This window comes from Palaemon carinicauda, chromosome 3 (assembly GCF_036898095.1).
Source record: "Palaemon carinicauda isolate YSFRI2023 chromosome 3, ASM3689809v2, whole genome shotgun sequence".
Classification (NCBI taxonomy): domain Eukaryota; kingdom Metazoa; phylum Arthropoda; class Malacostraca; order Decapoda; family Palaemonidae; genus Palaemon; species Palaemon carinicauda.
The window spans coordinates 119,544,976-119,562,475 of NC_090727.1; the positions used below are offsets into that span (position 1 = coordinate 119,544,976).

Genomic DNA, 17,500 nt, shown 5'->3' on the forward strand with positions numbered 1-17,500 from the left:
CCTGATATCTAGGGTTATTGACGCCGAATCAGATAATTTGGGTAAACAATGAGCGGATAGTTTAATCTTTTATACCCTACATCCTATATACCACAACATCACTATAACAATGCTCCAATGAACACTTTCATTGCATGTCATTTCACATATTTTATTTTCACCAATCACTTCTGAAACAAAATAAATGATGTTAACTGGTGATGCATTTTAAATCTCCAACCTTAAACTAATATGATTAATATAGCTAATAATACTATTTTCTCTAAGAGGGCCGGAGCCAAGTAGCCTGTTACAAAACCTAACCCCAACCACACCGAGCTACGTGGCTCATGATCGAAATCAAAGGAAATCACTGAAATCAGCAACTAAACCTTTAAACCTCATTTCCTTCGAAATTCTGAACAAAGGCCACTTATTAATGATTGGTGACCCAATAGGTGCTATTTGAAACGATACATTATTAGCGCCTAAATATAATGCGTAGAGTGTATGTATGTGAGAGAGAGAGAGAGAGAGAGAGAGAGAGAGAGAGAGAGAGAGAGAGAGAGAGAGAGAGAGAGAGAGAGCAATTGCTTAAGAAAATGCAAACGAAGGGTATTTCCGTGTAATGAATATTAATATGAATAGTCAGTTCCAATATTATTCAAGAAAATTTCATATAGAAATAGGATAGAAAAATTCAAATAAAAAGTTATGATAAAATCTCTTGATGAATTAGTTTCGAAATAATAATAGATTACATTTCTTAAAAGAATAAAAAAAGTTTTCCCTCTTTTCATATATATTTCATTCATCATCGCATTTTTTTGAGTGATATCGGTAATTTCCCTCCTCCTCACATTCGAACCATCCTAACGATGTCTCGGTTGTTTAATGTCGGCCACCTTTCAGGGCAAGAGGGGCATGATCTCTCTAAGTCAGGTCTGGCCAGGTGACACCGGTTTTGTTGATGGGTGTACTCAAAGGCTATGGCCCTGCCGAAGACTAGAGAAAAATAGTTTGATTTTGGAGTGTCATTCTCTTAGAAGAGCTGCTTACCATACCATAGCTAAAGAGTCTTTTCTACTCTTACCAAGGGGAAAGTAGCTACTGAACAATTATAATGCATTCTTAATCCCTTGAGCAAAGAAGAACTGTTTGGTAATTCAAGTGTTGTCAGGGGTATGATGACAGAGGAGAATATGTAAAGAATATGCCAGACTATTCGGTGTATGCATAGGCAAAGGGAAAATGATCAGTAACCAGAGAAAATGATCCAATGAAGTACTGTCTGGCCAGTCAAATGACCCAATGACTCTAGCGGTAGTAACTCAACCGGTGGCTGTTGCTTTGGCCAACCTACAGTCTTTCCAATGTTTTAGTTTAAGCCTATTTTTCATCTTTCTTTCTATAATTTTCTATAACAGAGTCAGGTAAAAAAGAAAAGCTAAAGATTCTGAAAGGGTTATTAGACTGAACTCCATTAGGGTGAACACAAAATCAAATACCAATAAAAAACGTTCTCCAATACAGGTATTGTAGTGCCAAAGTTTGGGGCTGATCTATGCTCTCGTATGATTGTATCTACTTGTTCTCGCTAAGTACTCAAGAGCAGGAGCTATAGATGCTTAGGTGATCTGTTTGAAGGAAATCTGTAGTAATCTTTGTCAGCCCTTCTTCTATAAAACATGAACCAAAAAGACACGCTTGTCTTTTAGAATATCGATAGACAGCGGCTTTAAATTTAGATTATTGTTGAAGAAACTAAAATTCCTAGATATAAGTACCTAAATAAAAAAGGGATTCAATAAAGTTATCCTTGATTAATTGATTAATTGAGTTAACTTTCATCACAACAATGTTTGTGTAAGAGAAACGGGAGAGCTTATATAGTATCTTACTTGAGAAGTCTTCCGGCTTCCTGGGAACGATATATATCGCAGTGGTGAAGTGGCCCCGTGTGGCCAGCTGCTTTACATAACTCCGAGTGGAACTGGAACTGAATGATGAAACTTACGAAATACCTGTAAAAAAAAAAAAAAAAAACCATAACTGTAATTATTTTATACTTATTAATATTGTTCTTTTCACACACACCACACACACACAAATATATATATATATACATATATATATATATATATATATATATATATATATATAGTATATATATACAAATATATATATATACATATATATATATATATATATATATATATATATATATATATATATATATATATGAATTTAATTATACAAATATTAGTCATCACCCATTTATACTAATTTGCATAGATTTGCTTATTTTAACTTATACCCATATTCATATTTATTTAAGTTTTTTTTTTTCAAATAGCAATACAAACAGAAAATAAAACTATATATTACGTACATAAAAGCCCATCCACCAATTCACTCTCTAGAAAGCACAATAGGCCATACCTGACGTAAGGGACATTTGCAGGGACATGGAACTTGGCCCCTGCATCAAAATCTTCCTCATCTCTGGGCACAGGGGAGGAAACCCCCTGGATAGAATTACGAAGTTCCCACCAACGGCTGTTCATTTCTGAAGTGGAAATGTCTCCGCTGAAGATCTCCCACCGCCACTGGACCGGAAAATAAGACCTTATCATTAAAATGGGAACTGGGTCATTTTACATCTAGGATTTTGTTCACAACTAAATCCGTCTCTTTTACGGAAAAGGAAAGGTATTGCTACACATGAAAGTATATCTACTCGTATCATTCCTTCTGGAAGTTATTTCCACCGTCCACCCTGAAAGCAGCATTACCTTATCGACCAAGTATCCAAAGGGTAAAAAGGCTATTTTGTCAAGGGCCATGTTGAATAAGAAATTGATATCTGTTTCGTAAGAGTCGTCAACATTCGACAGCAGCCCGACCGTCTGCAAGTGACGAGGGGTCGAGGCAGAGAGCGCCAAGACATCTCCAACGGCCTCGTGGAATCCTGGATTGGCCCCATCCCTGTTGCGTACAAAAAAATATATTAACTGGTGTTTTCCGTAATTTCATACAGGAAGGAAATAATGTATTGCCTCATTGTGAAGAGAAATTTCTTTAAGTAATATTTTTCAATGTTGCAAACATTGAAATTGATGGTTTGAAAATCCATTTTTTGAATTGAAATTGCCATTTTTATTAGCTCAAGATATTCAATTGTCAACTACAACATAATTGGACTGAAATATCAGTAGCATATCTTCACTTGATACCAGCGTAGCTGATCTACATTTCCTTTTGAACTACCTAAAGGTTGGAACATACATCAATAAGGTGGAGAGAGAGAGAGAGAGAGAGAGAGAGAGAGAGAGAGAGAGAGAGAGAGAGAGAGAGAGAGAGAGAGAACTGAGATCACTGGTAGGGAGAATTTTCCCTCTTTAGGAATAACCAATATTTTATCCCTTTATACTCTTTTATCTCCTGCAATAGATACAGCTGTGAACCTCCGACTAAGTCTTAGTGGAATGAGTCAAAATGAAAGAAAACCATGTGGTCATGTATGAATCTCAACCTCTCATTATGCTTCTATTCCCGAGTCATCTATATTTACAAAAGCACGTAGAACTCTTCATGGCAATGAACAGAAACTTAATATTTTAATGTTCATCTGAATAAGATTTGTTATTACCTGAAAATAAATGGTTGGTTTCGGTATTGAATGTCATACTGGATATGACCCATCTCATGGTGTGCTGTTATGAGGTCTTCCATGGTTACTTGAGCACACTGTTTAATCCTGTAATGAGCCAATGAGGTTATTAGTTTTGTAACCCTCTCACATAGAAGACTTTTTCAGTTTGTTAATTCGAGTTACAATGGTACACATTTTCATGTTTCTATTATAGTTTTCTAGAGTTTCTGGGATGTATTTTGATACAAGTATTAGTGAAACATTTATTTCTATTCATCCCAGGTCTTATTTCACATCTTTCAAACAGATCTTAGATACGTCACGACAATGACAAAATAAACTATGATTTCTAAGAAATGGATGTGAACTCACTCACCTATAGTCAAAACCATTGCAGAAGTCCCAGGCAGAAGCGTGACAAACGACCTCCCTGTCATTGGGCTTCACGAAGAGAGACTTTTGCCAGAAAGTCGTCGGCATACTATCCAATCCAAGCGAAGTGAAGAACTCTTCAGCCAGGCGGAACATGGTGACTGGTTGGTAGCCGAGTTGTCGTAGGGTGTTCGTGACGTCTACTGTAGCTGGTCCTGTGTAGGGAATGGTGATGTCCAGCACATGCGTCCAGGTCTGCGCCCACATGTTACCTGTAAAGGCATTTCTCTGACTCGTGGATCCATCTCCATTGTTTTTTAAGCAGATATTTAACAGCATAGGTGATCAATGAACATATAAACACATATCAATGTCCAAAATATTAACGAAGTTAATGAATAATAAAAAGGTGTTGAGTAGGAGCAATATATTTTTACTGTTAAAGATCATTGAGTGAAAAAGCGGCTTGAATTAACTCAAATAAAATACCCACGAACTGCACTTTCAAATATAGGACAAAGATTTACCAATTCATTCCCTTGACAAACTTCGAAACTTAATTGTAGCCCTGTCTGGATGTGAGGTCAGGGTTTGAACAAGCGTGAATCCGCGATATATGTGTATATGAAATGATTTGGCAAAATATTGTCTTTTTGTTCTTAATTTAAAGATATGATTTTCCCTCCGTAACTTTGAACCTCAATTCCGTCAATTGAAGATTCCAAAAGCTACGCTTTATTGAAACATATTGCTTAGGCTTTACTATTTCCTGGCCTTAAGTTCTGAAAAATATTTTTATAATGAAGCTGACCTATTTTTAGTATTTCTTATCTTTTATCTGGAAAAGTGGAGTATCCTCAACCCATTTGAGCAAACTCAAATTTTCTCGACCCAAGAACAAATGATCCCGAAGTCAAAACTGTTAGTATAAGCCAAAAATAAATATATTCATACGGGTAGACGACAGATGAACTTCGATCAGAAAAGCTTATCCGCTTTCAAGTCAATTCATCAAATAAGAGGGATGAACACGATCTGGAAATACTTTTATTGCAAATGGTTCAACCCACCCAAAAGATGTGCCGGAATGGGGCCTCGAACGGGCACGTTTTCCTCCCCATAAACTGTTCTCAGCTTGCTCCTGACGTAAGCGTGGAGTTGCTGATAGAGAGGACGCAGTGTGTCCCATAATGCCTCCAGGTCTTCGGCGAAACTGTTGGTTTCATAATCGCTTCTCCAGTATTCACCAGCATCATCAAAACCTGCCAATAGGACATGAAACAATAAGCAACATCCAACTTCGTTTTAATTTAGGAAAAGTGAACAATAAAAAGAAAATACTCTCATCTTCAATGGTTGCCTTGTGAATTATCTATTATGTCGAACAGTTTTTATCTATTTTTGTTCTATTTTTATGAGATGAAATAAAGTGTTCTGATTTTGAACTGTAGAAGACCATTATAAAGATGAGAAAGTTCTGATCACACAAAAGAATTACCACTGTTTTAGACACAGCTGATCAGGTAATAATTAAGGAAGATCCTAATTCTGCATTATCACTGCTATAAGCTAGACAAAACACACGACTAAGTCAAAATCCTCGCGTTTACCGTAAGGCGCATTCTCACCATTAAGCAACGCAGCTTTATTTGTCAGTTCTACGAAACGAATATATTTCTCTCGTAAAGGTTTCCCAGCTGCATCTCTCCAGGCTCTCCACACATAACGAAGTTCGTCAGGATTTCGCGAAGTTGACATTATTTGGGTTAGATCTAAAAAAAAAATACCGACCAAAATTTAGACATTTATTGAAAATTGTTGAGTAAAGAAAATACATGGTTACTCATAATAACGGACATTTTAGGCTAGATGGTATTTACAGTATAACAGCAGCTGAAGTTTCTTATAGAATGTTATCATTGTAAGTAAACATGCATACCATACTTTTCAGAAATAATAACATCAACATTTATGTAATTCTTACATTTACATTATAATAAGATACAATGCTACTGTACATACGCGGTTCTAGGCTGAGTGTAGGTGCACAGAGGACTTCATTGTCTCCGCTTATTTCTAAGTCTGCATAATAATCATAATCTCCATCAGGTAATCGATTTCGTGTTGCATCGTATCTACAGATCTTGGCAGTTGAATAAGTTGTCTTCATCTCCTCGATCAGCGTCGTTAACTGTTAGGGAATTGTAAGTAAAGGTCAAAATTATATGGCCTCTCATGGCGGTTTGGAAACATTTACATCTTATCTGTGTAAAGGTAGAAAATTACGGGGTTAGGGTTATCAGACAACTAAAGTTTCCAAAAAATGATTTAATTTCTAATAAGGTTTTGAAATTTCTATTTAATAAAGGTTTTCGCAAATGGGTGATTTAAGAAAAAACTTGAAATGTGTTATTCTTTTACCATTTCAAAGGTAGAAAGTATAATCTATGGCGATAAGATACTTAGATTTCTTTAGTCTACAACAAATTAATTTTAAATTATAAAACGAAATGAAAAAGATATCCTAACAATGATATCCAGCGTAGTAGACAACACTTTCTGTACAGAACTGATATGCATTCATGTCTAAAGAAAAGGATTAACATAATCAAAATATGTTTATGGAGATTGCAGGCAAGCAATTACTATCAAGTAATTCTGAAATCACGTTTGAACAAATGATTTGAAGCCACTAGTGTGTTTCACTAGACCACATTAAGAATCATAGTTTTCTCTTTCTGTCATTGTCTGTGTCTGTAGACACGTACCTCCCTGAGTTCATTCTCGGGTAGTGCTGCCTTTCCAAGCACGGTGAGGAAAGAAAACATTCTCCTGACGGTCGGCGTGGTGAAGTTTTTCCACGCAAAGGTAGTCGCTTCAGTCCACTTCAGACGATGAAACCGAGTCCACTCCAACTGGCGCCTTAACTAGAATCAATATAAAAATTGCAATTGGGGATTGAATATTTGGAAATGTATGCATGAAAACCGATGATGTCTGGTGCGACTTATAAAAAAAAAAATACATAAATAAATAAAAAAAAGGGTTTCGGTGATTAAGCGACTGATCTAGGAAGTAAATGCTTCTGGCGACTGTCATACGTAACCTATTATAATGGCTTCTGTCATAATTGTTGTCTTTAGTTGTCGTGGAACAGATTAGCCTGAAATTCAGAGTTCTTGGAAATGCATGAGGTTCGTCAGCAAATTTCCTGAATCAAGCGATTCTTATTAAAAATCCATAGAACCTTGTATGTGGTTCATGCATGTTCAACTTAACAAACGGGTACTGGATAAGGTATACCAGGTCACATTCAGTCTGTGGATCTACTTGAAAATGAACTAACACCCACAATGTTACTACTGAAACCAAACTTTATATGCAGCTTATGTTCCGCATACATGCTTGAATTCATCTCTCATTTGCTTAGCAGAACAAAATATGCATTCTGTAATCATTAGAGGAAGATAAAAATTGTTCTCCAAAAGATTGATAAACATCTTAACATTATCCTAAAACGCAGTTTCAGTTGAGCATCAAACGGACGATATTCCACCTATTCTTATCATACCTGTAAATTACTAAAGCATAAAAAAAGAAAATTATTTCTTTCCGGCATTTTTTCATAATCCTTTAGACTTGAGCGACTTTAAAGGAAACCAGCAGGCGTTGCCATTTTGCCTTCAGAAATTCTACAGGTAAACTGTTAGGATGCAATCTGCGCCATCATCGTCCTAAATTTATCCTTAAACAGGACATGATCATTATACGAGGACAATGCAGAATCAAAATGTCTCTTAGCACAAAGGGAGTAGTTTATTCACACCTTGCGAACTAAGGACAATGAGCGTGGTCTCTTTAGGAAAACAAATCTTGCTTTTTTTCAGGTGTACATTATCGGATTCCAAGGATTTATTTGCATTTATTTCTAGTAGATATTCATCTTATTTAGCTTATTGCAATAAAGTATTATCCACTTAACCGTCTGAAACCAGGCGTATAATACAGGAGACACGAATATTATCTCCTACGCATCTCTCTCTCTCTCTCTCTCTCTCTCTCTCTTTATATATATATGTATATATAGATAGATAGATAGATAGATAGATTGATAGAGAAAGAGAGAGAGAAATACTATGTATATATTATTATTATTATTTTTATTATTATTATTATTATTACTTGCTAGGCTACAACCCTATTTGGAAACTATAAGCCCAGGGGCTCCATCAGGGAAAATAGCCCAGTGAGGAAAGGAAACTTAAGGAAAAATAAAATATTTCAAGAAGAGTAATGTAAAATTAAATATCTCCTATATAATCTATAAAAACTTTAACAAAACAAGAGGAAGAAAAATAAGATAGAATAGTGTGCCCGAGTGTACCCTCAAGTAAGAGAACTCATACATACACACACACACACACACACACACACACACACACACATATATATATATATATATATATATATATATATACATATATATCTGTGTGTATGTGTGTGTACTCATATATGTATGAATGTATACAGAGTCTCTCTCTCTCTCTCTCTCTCTCTCTCTCTCTCTCTCTCTCTCTCTCTCTCTCTCTATATATATATATATATATATATATATATATATATATATATATGTGTGTGTGTGTGTGTGTGTGTGTATGTATATATACATACATATATATCAATATATATATATATATATATATATATATATATATATATATATATATATACACTGTAGTATATCAGTTAGTCTTATGGAGAGACTAGGGTAGAAAGTAAAAAAGTACATCATGGCTGGTTGCCCCATATGTGGATTTTCGAGGGGAGACAGAAAAAAAGTGGATAAGATGTGACTGTTACAGACGTTACCACAAGCAGTGTGTTTATCGCGCCAAACATAAGTGACGAGGACGTAACAAACTTGAAGTGGATTTGTCCACTCTGTAAAGATGAAGATCTTACGGCCAAGACAACTATATAAAAAATGGAGGAGGAATTGAATATGAAAGACCTTTATATAAACCGACATAAAGAGAAAATCGCTGAATTGGAACTCCCAATTACGTACCCCACTCCCCTAAACCACAGATCTCATTGAGAGAGTTGATAATTTATCGATGAACATGGAATCAGGAAAATTAACACTTCAAATACTGATGGACCCAAAACAAATGAAAAATGACTTATGCTGGCAAAGTTAAAGAAAAAATCTACTGGTAATTAAATCGACTAAAGCATCAACTAAATCACGGACAGAAAAAATGAGGTCGAACATGCACTTAAAGATATTTCAATTCTTAATACGAAGTCAACTTCAAAAGGAAATGTTGTAAATTTTGCTGACGAAAAAAATCAGAGAGAAAACAGCAAATAGGATTCAAACAATGGTTGCCGACACCGAGATGAGGAAAATTGAAAAACTAAAACCTAAAATAATGATATGCAATGTATACAATGGTGAAGATTAAGTAGTAAATGCTTTGATTCAAAGAAATCGTTACCTGGACCACAGCCAAAACATAGAAGAGAAGGTAAGTCTGGTATTCAAGAAAAGTACTGCAGGTAGGACTACTAGATATTTGTTGAAATGTGATCCTGAAGTTCGGAAGGCTATGCATGATGATGGTGATAAAGTTATGTTGCAATGGGGTACTTATAGCATACGTGATGGGTACGACGTGATCACCTGCTACCACTGTCAGAGGTATGACATTTAGAAAAAGATTGTAAGTTTAAGACTAATGATGAAGTCTGAGGGAAATGTCCAGAAAAACATTCCAACAAAAAACGTAATTCGCAACAGACCAAATAACCAAACAGTGTATTCAAGAAATTTCAAAGCTTATGATTTGGAATTGAAAAGACTAGCAGAAAATACTGATTATGGATACTGAGGATGTCATAAACTTTGGCTATGTAAATATACAATCTGTTGGTAATAAAACTATTCAAATTCGAGAATTGCTAAATGAAAAATATTTGTATATACTAGCATTATCTGAAACAGCTAAAATGCTTTGACACGGCTAAGATGACTGAGAAATGACCCCCTACACACACGCTTTCTTTCATATTCCCAGAGAGGGCAGGCCTCGTGGAGTCGGGGGTGGGTGCGGTGTCGGGCTCTTCGTTCACAAGGGTTACTCAAATCTCAAGATGTTAAAATGAACTAGTGTAACAAGCTTTGAATATATAGAAATAAACTTTATGAAAAAAAAGAAAGAAAGAAAGAAAAAAAAATCCATTGCTACAGTTTACAAGCCTCCAAGAACAAATACTAGTATCTTCTTTGAAGAATTCAGTGCATTCATTGATATGATTATCATGGAGAAAAATTAACTAGCTATTTGTGGAGACTTCAATCTTTGGATGGATCACGCATCAAATCTTGATGCTTCAGAATTTAATGAGTTATTGAAATCATATCAGTTGGTGAATAATGTTGACTGTGCAATTACCTTGACTGAACATACGTTGTAACTAGTTTTAAGTGATGGAATGAATAACATTGTATCTGATATAAATGTAGAACAGATGTGCAGTATCTCTCTAGTGCAAAAACTTATTACTTTTAGACTACCTCTACAGAAGCACATTGTGGTAAAGCAAATAAACTTCAGAAATAAATCAAATTTCTCTACTTTTGTATTTATTGAAGAAGTTACAAAGAAAATAAATGAAGCTATCAGTATTCCTTGCGATCATGGTAATCAACGTTTGCGGGGCGCTATGTGTGTAAAAGTGAAAATGATACCATGCGTCCACTGATGGAAAAGACTATAATTATTAGACCGATCTTCTTGGTTTGATAGACTTTACACAAAAAGGAAGACTAAAAGAAAGTGGAATTGGTTAAAAACTACAAGTACATGCAGAATACAAAACTGCAATGTGTCAATATAATTACCTACTAAGAAGGAAAAAAAACTAATAATATAAGAGAAACACCCGCGAAGTAGCAACAGACATAAGTTATATAGTCTCCTGAATGGTATAATGGGAACTGTAAATAAAAAAAAAAGCCTACAAGAGGAGTACAGTGACCAGGAACTAGCAAGTATTTTTCCCGTATTCTATCAAAACAAAATAAAAAACATAACTAGGTCATTAACAAATATTCAACATTAGATTAATGCAACACCGGATACACAGATAAAATTAACGAGATTCAATAATATAACACAAGACGATGTCACCAAGATTATCAAGAGAGTAAGGAAAACAAACTGTGCAATCGATCCACTGCCAATATCTGAAGTAACTGGAGAAAGAAACTTTTCCAGTCTAGCTGATATAATTATGAGAATAGCAAATACAAGCATCGATGAATGTAAGTTTCCTAAATTTGAGAAAATAGTTATAGTCACACCAGTTCTGAAAAGTGCTTTAGATTATCGGGAATTAAGCTCGTACAGACATTACTAACACTATAAACCAAATTCTTGCTTGTGTTAGGGAATGGATGACAATCAAACAACTAAAATTAAGCGAAAATAAAACTGAGTTTATGGTGGTAGGAAAGAAAAAGAGCGTAAGAAACTTGGGTGATATTCAAATAAACGGAAATAACAACTTCCCCGATATCTAGGAAAGTTCGTGATCTAGGCATATCTCTTAACTGTAACTTGTCTGCCAAAGCTCAAATAGATAATGTAGTAAAAAGTACTGGTTATCATCCTAGAAACATTGTTTTTATGAAGTACATGGATGAACATTCTGTAAAGAAACTTGTGATAAACTGTTATTACCAAGATTGACTACTGTAACTCCATCTACTACAATTTACCAAAAGTGCAACTTCCTAAATGACAAAACATAATAAAAAGAGGAAAAAGTTTGATAAAAGGTATTCCACCCGAGGGAGGATCACTCCTATACTAATTAATTTACACTGGCTGCCTATTAAAGTGAGAATTGAGTTTGAAATATATACAATAATCCATCAAGTTATCAGAATCAGACGTCCAAAATATTTATAAGAATTGCTACATATTGTGCAGCCAACAAATCGTGTTGACACGAGAATAGTTACAGATGGTTTCAAATTGAATATGCAGCCCAGAGACTACACAATAATCTCCAATTGGACATTCGAAAGACTGCAGATATTAAGGCTTTCAAGAGGAAACTGAAGACTTTCTTGTTCTCTCAGTGCTTCGATAGTGTGGATTTGACAATAAAAGAGCAATATGCGGTGTGAAATGTTGAATGATTTCGAACGAACATGATAAAATGACTGTGTAGGTCCTGTAGAAAGTAGGGTTCTCCTGCTGTAAAGGACCGGAAAAGTAAAAGTAAGTAACTGTGAAGTGAAGACTAGGATTATTGATATCCTTTGTTTTTATTTTAAATTTTCTTCGAAGATCTTGTGCAGAATGGGATCAAGGATATAGATACGTACTCAGATTACTATAATCATAATTTTCTAGCTGAATGTATGAAATCCTAAGAGATTTCTACACATATGATTATTACATCTTGGTATGATACTATGAGACCAAAAAATAATGTCCATTCACTCTTGTGTACCTAATGAGTATAATTCTTTTTGACCAGTTCTAGTTGATGATTTGCGCTGAATTATTCAGGCATTTGATTCTATGTAAGTCTCATCTAAACAAGATTAATCTTGACCTACAGATGAAATGTTGTAAATAATGCTGTTAACATGTTTAATATATATTCTTATAACTATGTTTTTTCATTCCTGTAATTTTAGTTTATATATATATATATGTATATATATATATATATATATATCTAAATATTGTACAGTATATACATATATATATATATATTTATATATATATACATATGTATACATTATATACATATACATATGTATATATATATATATACATACATATATATATATATATATATATATATAATATATATATTTATATATAATATATATACATACATATATATATATATATATATATATATATATATATATATATATATATATTGTACGCGTAATTCACACATACACACACATATATATATATGGAGAGAGAGAGAGAGAGAGAGAGAGAGAGGAGAGAGAGAGAGAGAGAGAGAGAGAGAGAGAGAGAGAGAGAGATGGCCTATAGATATACATATATGCGTGTGTGCAATCTCTCTCTCTCTCTCTCTCTCTCTCTCTCTCTCTCTCTCTCTCTCTCTCTCTCTCTCTCTCTCCACGCACATATATGTGTGTCTATGTGTGTATAAGGGTTGTTTGTGTATAGGTGTTTAGAGAGAGAGAGAGAGAGAGAGAGAGAGAGAGAGAGAGAGAGAGAGAGAGAGAGAGAGAGAGAGAATTTTTTTTTTACATTATAATAATATATAAGAGGAAAATATGTGCATTGTTAATCAGTTATCCTTTTACAACAAAGATAACTAACAATATGTAAAATTAAATGGACACGGTCCTGGTTATTGAACAAACACCCAAAACACTGATGTGAACCTTGACATGTGTCTCCTATCTATGTTTTGGATTACTGTTAAGGCTGGCATAAAGTTAATTTGCTCCATACTTAACTTTGTGAAAACCATTGTATTTCTTGGAATATTACCCAGACTTGCATAGTGAGGAAGTTTAAAGTATATCAGATATGGAAGTTTTCGGCTAATTTCATATAAGAGGATATCCTCTCGAGTCACAAATGATTAGGTTTTAGGATTTTGTCTCCTTTAAGTACTGAAACTCTCCAAGTAAGATTTGGTACTATCTTACTCTGAGGTACCGCTTTGGTTAGTCATGACAAGCCATTCATTTATCTTTTGTATATTTGCCAGTCAACGAGTTTTGGTTGCGTCATCATAATCAAGTATATCGATATTTATTGCGTCTTTCATCCATTATCATCAAAGCGTCGTGAGAGAAGACTAATCGATGTAATTAGATAATATTATTATCATTATTATTTATCATTATTTATTATATGGTATTGCACAAGTAATGTTATGCTAAATGTCTATGTGAGTGCCTAAGCATAGAACAGATTTTATTGACAAAATTTGGAATGCAGATGGGTTATTGTTTGTCACCAGCTTTATCCAACATTTATATGGAATTTGTCGTAAGTCGAATAGCTAGAGCAATTTTATTAGACAAAATTTTCTGGGTGGGATATGCTGACGATGTATTTGCTATCCTGAAAGCTTGCTCTGATATTCATAGAATTTTAAGTGACCTCAATGATCTAGTACCCTACATGACTTTTACTGTCGAAAAAGAAGACATTGGTGTTATTTCATTTTTAGATGTGACAGTCATAAGGTCAACTATGAATTCTAATCTTAAGTTCAAGATATGCAGAAAACCCCCAAATAACAATCATATACTAAATAACTATTGATGATATAAATCAGATGTTAAGCTGTCTGCATTAAGGCCCATGTTCCTTAGAGCCCTCAATATCTGTAGTCCCGAATATATTGACGAGAAATTTAGAAATATATATCAAATAGATCTTCAAAATAATTTTAGCATACAAGACATAAACAAAAGGTTGACACTTGCAAGAAAAAGTTTTTATTTACCCAAATGGAATACGATAAGTAAACCCAATTTTCTGTCCCTACTATAACATCCTAATCATGAGTCTATAATCACTCGCTTAAGATTGCTGGGGATTAATGCTACATTTTCTTATCGGAATACCATTGGCAGAACTCTAATTTGTAACACACCTGACAGTAATGAAGGTAGAAATTATGAGATACCATGTGGAAATTTTTATTTTGGACAATGTGGGAAATCATTAGATAAACAAATTTGAAATCATAATTATAATATAAGAACAAATACCAAAAGTAATGCCATTTGTGTACAGTACATAATAATATATGTAATTATCCAGTTGATTTGCAAAACTCACAAACTTTGTTCAAAAACACTGATTTCATAGCGAGAAATGTCGTTGAAGCAACGTGTATATTTCATAGTAAGAATAAGAATTTCAATTTATTTCCAGGCATATATAAAATAAATCCTTTCATTTTACACAGAATAAAGTGTCAGTACAAACTTGAAAATGTTACTCAATAGTTTTTGGCTTGTTTTGTTTACTTAAGTGCTTGTCGAAGTTTCTATTACTTGTTTTTCTGTTAACATATAATTAAAACTTTTATTGGTTTAATCCTCATGTTAAGCGACTTTTGTCTGGCGGGTAGTAATAGTATCTTTTTACTATTAATATGATTTGAAGCCTTTTCTGTATGTACAAACTTGTGCATTTATTCTTTTCACAATAAACGCATAAGAAAAGGTCAAGTGGCGGACGAAACTAGAGCATTTCTACATATACACATTATCTTTGCATTTTCCTTATGTGGACTACCATATATATATATATATATATATATATATATATATATATATATATATATATGTGTGTGTGTGTGTGTGTGTGTGTGTGTATATATATATACATATCTATATGTATATATATACATATATATATAAACATATATATATATATATATATATATATATGTATATATATACATATATATATATATATATATATATATATATAAAAGAAAACATGTTTGAATTTAGTTATTTTAGCAATTCAAATAGGTATTCCCAGCGTTATGATGAAATTGTATCAAGTAATTCAACAAAATTTGTATTGTAATCAGTACAAGACAGGAGTAAAATTCCTAAGCAAGATCGAGAAAACTATCAGAAAAGATAAAAAGAACAATAAAGAAAAGATCAGTAATGAGGGCGAATTCCAAGAGAAATAAAATAGAATTAACAGAACTATATAAAAACCTAGGACATTCGTAAACACAATCAGATAAAAACTGAGGAAACAGTAAAGAAAGGAAGAAGCATAATATTGATGAAAAGAAGATGTCTACTTTAAACGATTAAAATGGAAATATTTTATAAACAAAAGAGATGAAGTGATGAAATATGCACATAATTTCTATACAATGATATACAATAGCGATAGGAGAAATAACTTCACAAATAGAAACAATGAAACACCTGCTCCGGTATCAAACGTAACAGTAGGAGTAGTGAAGAAACAATTAAAAGGCATTGAAAGAGTCAAAGCAGCAGTAGATGATGGCCTAACAATTGAGTTAATAACAGGCGCAGATTTCATACTAGTAAAACTCGCTGAATTTTACACCAAATGTCTGCAAGAATGGTCTATACCTACAGCTTGGAAAAACTTTATCATTATACTAATTAACAAAATGGGAGACACAAAAGACTTGATAAATTACTAGCCAATAAATTTACTTTCAGTGATATATGAAATATTTACAAAGATCATATTAGGCCGAATAGAAAGACAGCTAGACTTTAATCAACCTAGAGAACAGGAAGACTTTAAAAGTAGGTATTCAATAACTGACCAAATCCATGTAATTAAGCAGCTAATGGAAATATCAACTCATTATGACAAACCACCATGCAAAGCATTTATAGACAATGTGATTGAACACTTGATGATCTCTGTACAGGAAGTACAGCAAGCCTAAAACCACAAAAAGATAGTGAGAAAATTCCAATTAAGAAAGGTGTTGGACAGGGAGACTCCGTCTTTTCTAGATTATGCACAGAGTACATTGAAGAAGTTTTAAAGAATTAAGATTGGGAAAATGTAGGAATCAACATCAATGGGGAATTCCTTAAGAACTTCAGATTTGCAGATGACATAGTTCTATTTAGTGAATCATAGGAAGAATTGCAATAGAAGATAGAAGAATTGAGAAGAGAAAGCAGAAATGTTGGACTGAAAATGAATATGAGTAAAACTAAGATAATGTTCAATGAAAATGCGGACAACAAATAAGGTTATGGACGAACCTCTAGAGACTGTTAATGAATATTTGTACTTAGGACAGACAGTGTTTTTCCAGGACAAAAGACTGAAATTAAAAGGAGAATAAGCATGGGACGGAGAGCTTTTGGTAAACAAAATGAGATTATGAAAATTAAAATGCCTCTTTCTCTCAAACTAGAGTATTTAATCAGATGGTCCTACCAGTATTAACTTATGGATCGGAAACTTGAAACCTAACTAAATCCTTAGAAGAGAAGCTAGTTACAACTCAAAGATCTATGGAAAGAATAATGATGGGAACAACACTGAGACAGAAAAAGAGCGACATGGATATAAGAGCAAATAAAAGTAAAGGATATTCTAACATGTAAAAAAAGAAAGAAATGGACATGGGCAGGACATATAATGAGAATGATAAACAATAGATGGATGTCAAGAATAACAGAATGAGTCTCTAGAGATTGCAAACAAAGCATGCTGGACAAGCCTAATGCTTTTGCCCTGTAAAAAAATATGTCATACTATTTGGCGCATATGTAAGCAGAGGACAAATGAGACGTGACCAGAGAGGGATCCATTTTAATACTATCTGGCCACAAAGGACCTATAACTTTCTAGCGGTAGTATCTCAACGGGTGGCTGGTGCCTTGGTTAACCGACGACTACTACTACTACTACTACTACTACTATATCA

The 17,500-nt window shown here is 33.8% G+C and overlaps 1 protein-coding gene across 1 annotated transcript in view; it reads right to left on the reverse strand.

Annotated features, from left to right (window-relative positions):
- Nucleotides 1-17,500, reverse strand: part of LOC137637820 (angiotensin-converting enzyme-like) — a 61,168-nt gene that overhangs the window by 10,599 nt on the left and 33,069 nt on the right. Inside the window, exons 3-11 of the mRNA XM_068369932.1 lie at nt 6,775-6,933; nt 6,029-6,197; nt 5,635-5,778; nt 5,077-5,268; nt 4,011-4,278; nt 3,632-3,739; nt 2,775-2,967; nt 2,422-2,588; nt 1,881-2,003 (exon numbers count right to left, since the gene is read on the reverse strand). Of these exons, the coding sequence (XP_068226033.1) occupies nt 1,881-2,003; nt 2,422-2,588; nt 2,775-2,967; nt 3,632-3,739; nt 4,011-4,278; nt 5,077-5,268; nt 5,635-5,778; nt 6,029-6,197; nt 6,775-6,933 (1,523 nt within the window). The remainder of the gene's footprint in view (nt 1-1,880; nt 2,004-2,421; nt 2,589-2,774; nt 2,968-3,631; nt 3,740-4,010; nt 4,279-5,076; nt 5,269-5,634; nt 5,779-6,028; nt 6,198-6,774; nt 6,934-17,500) is intronic.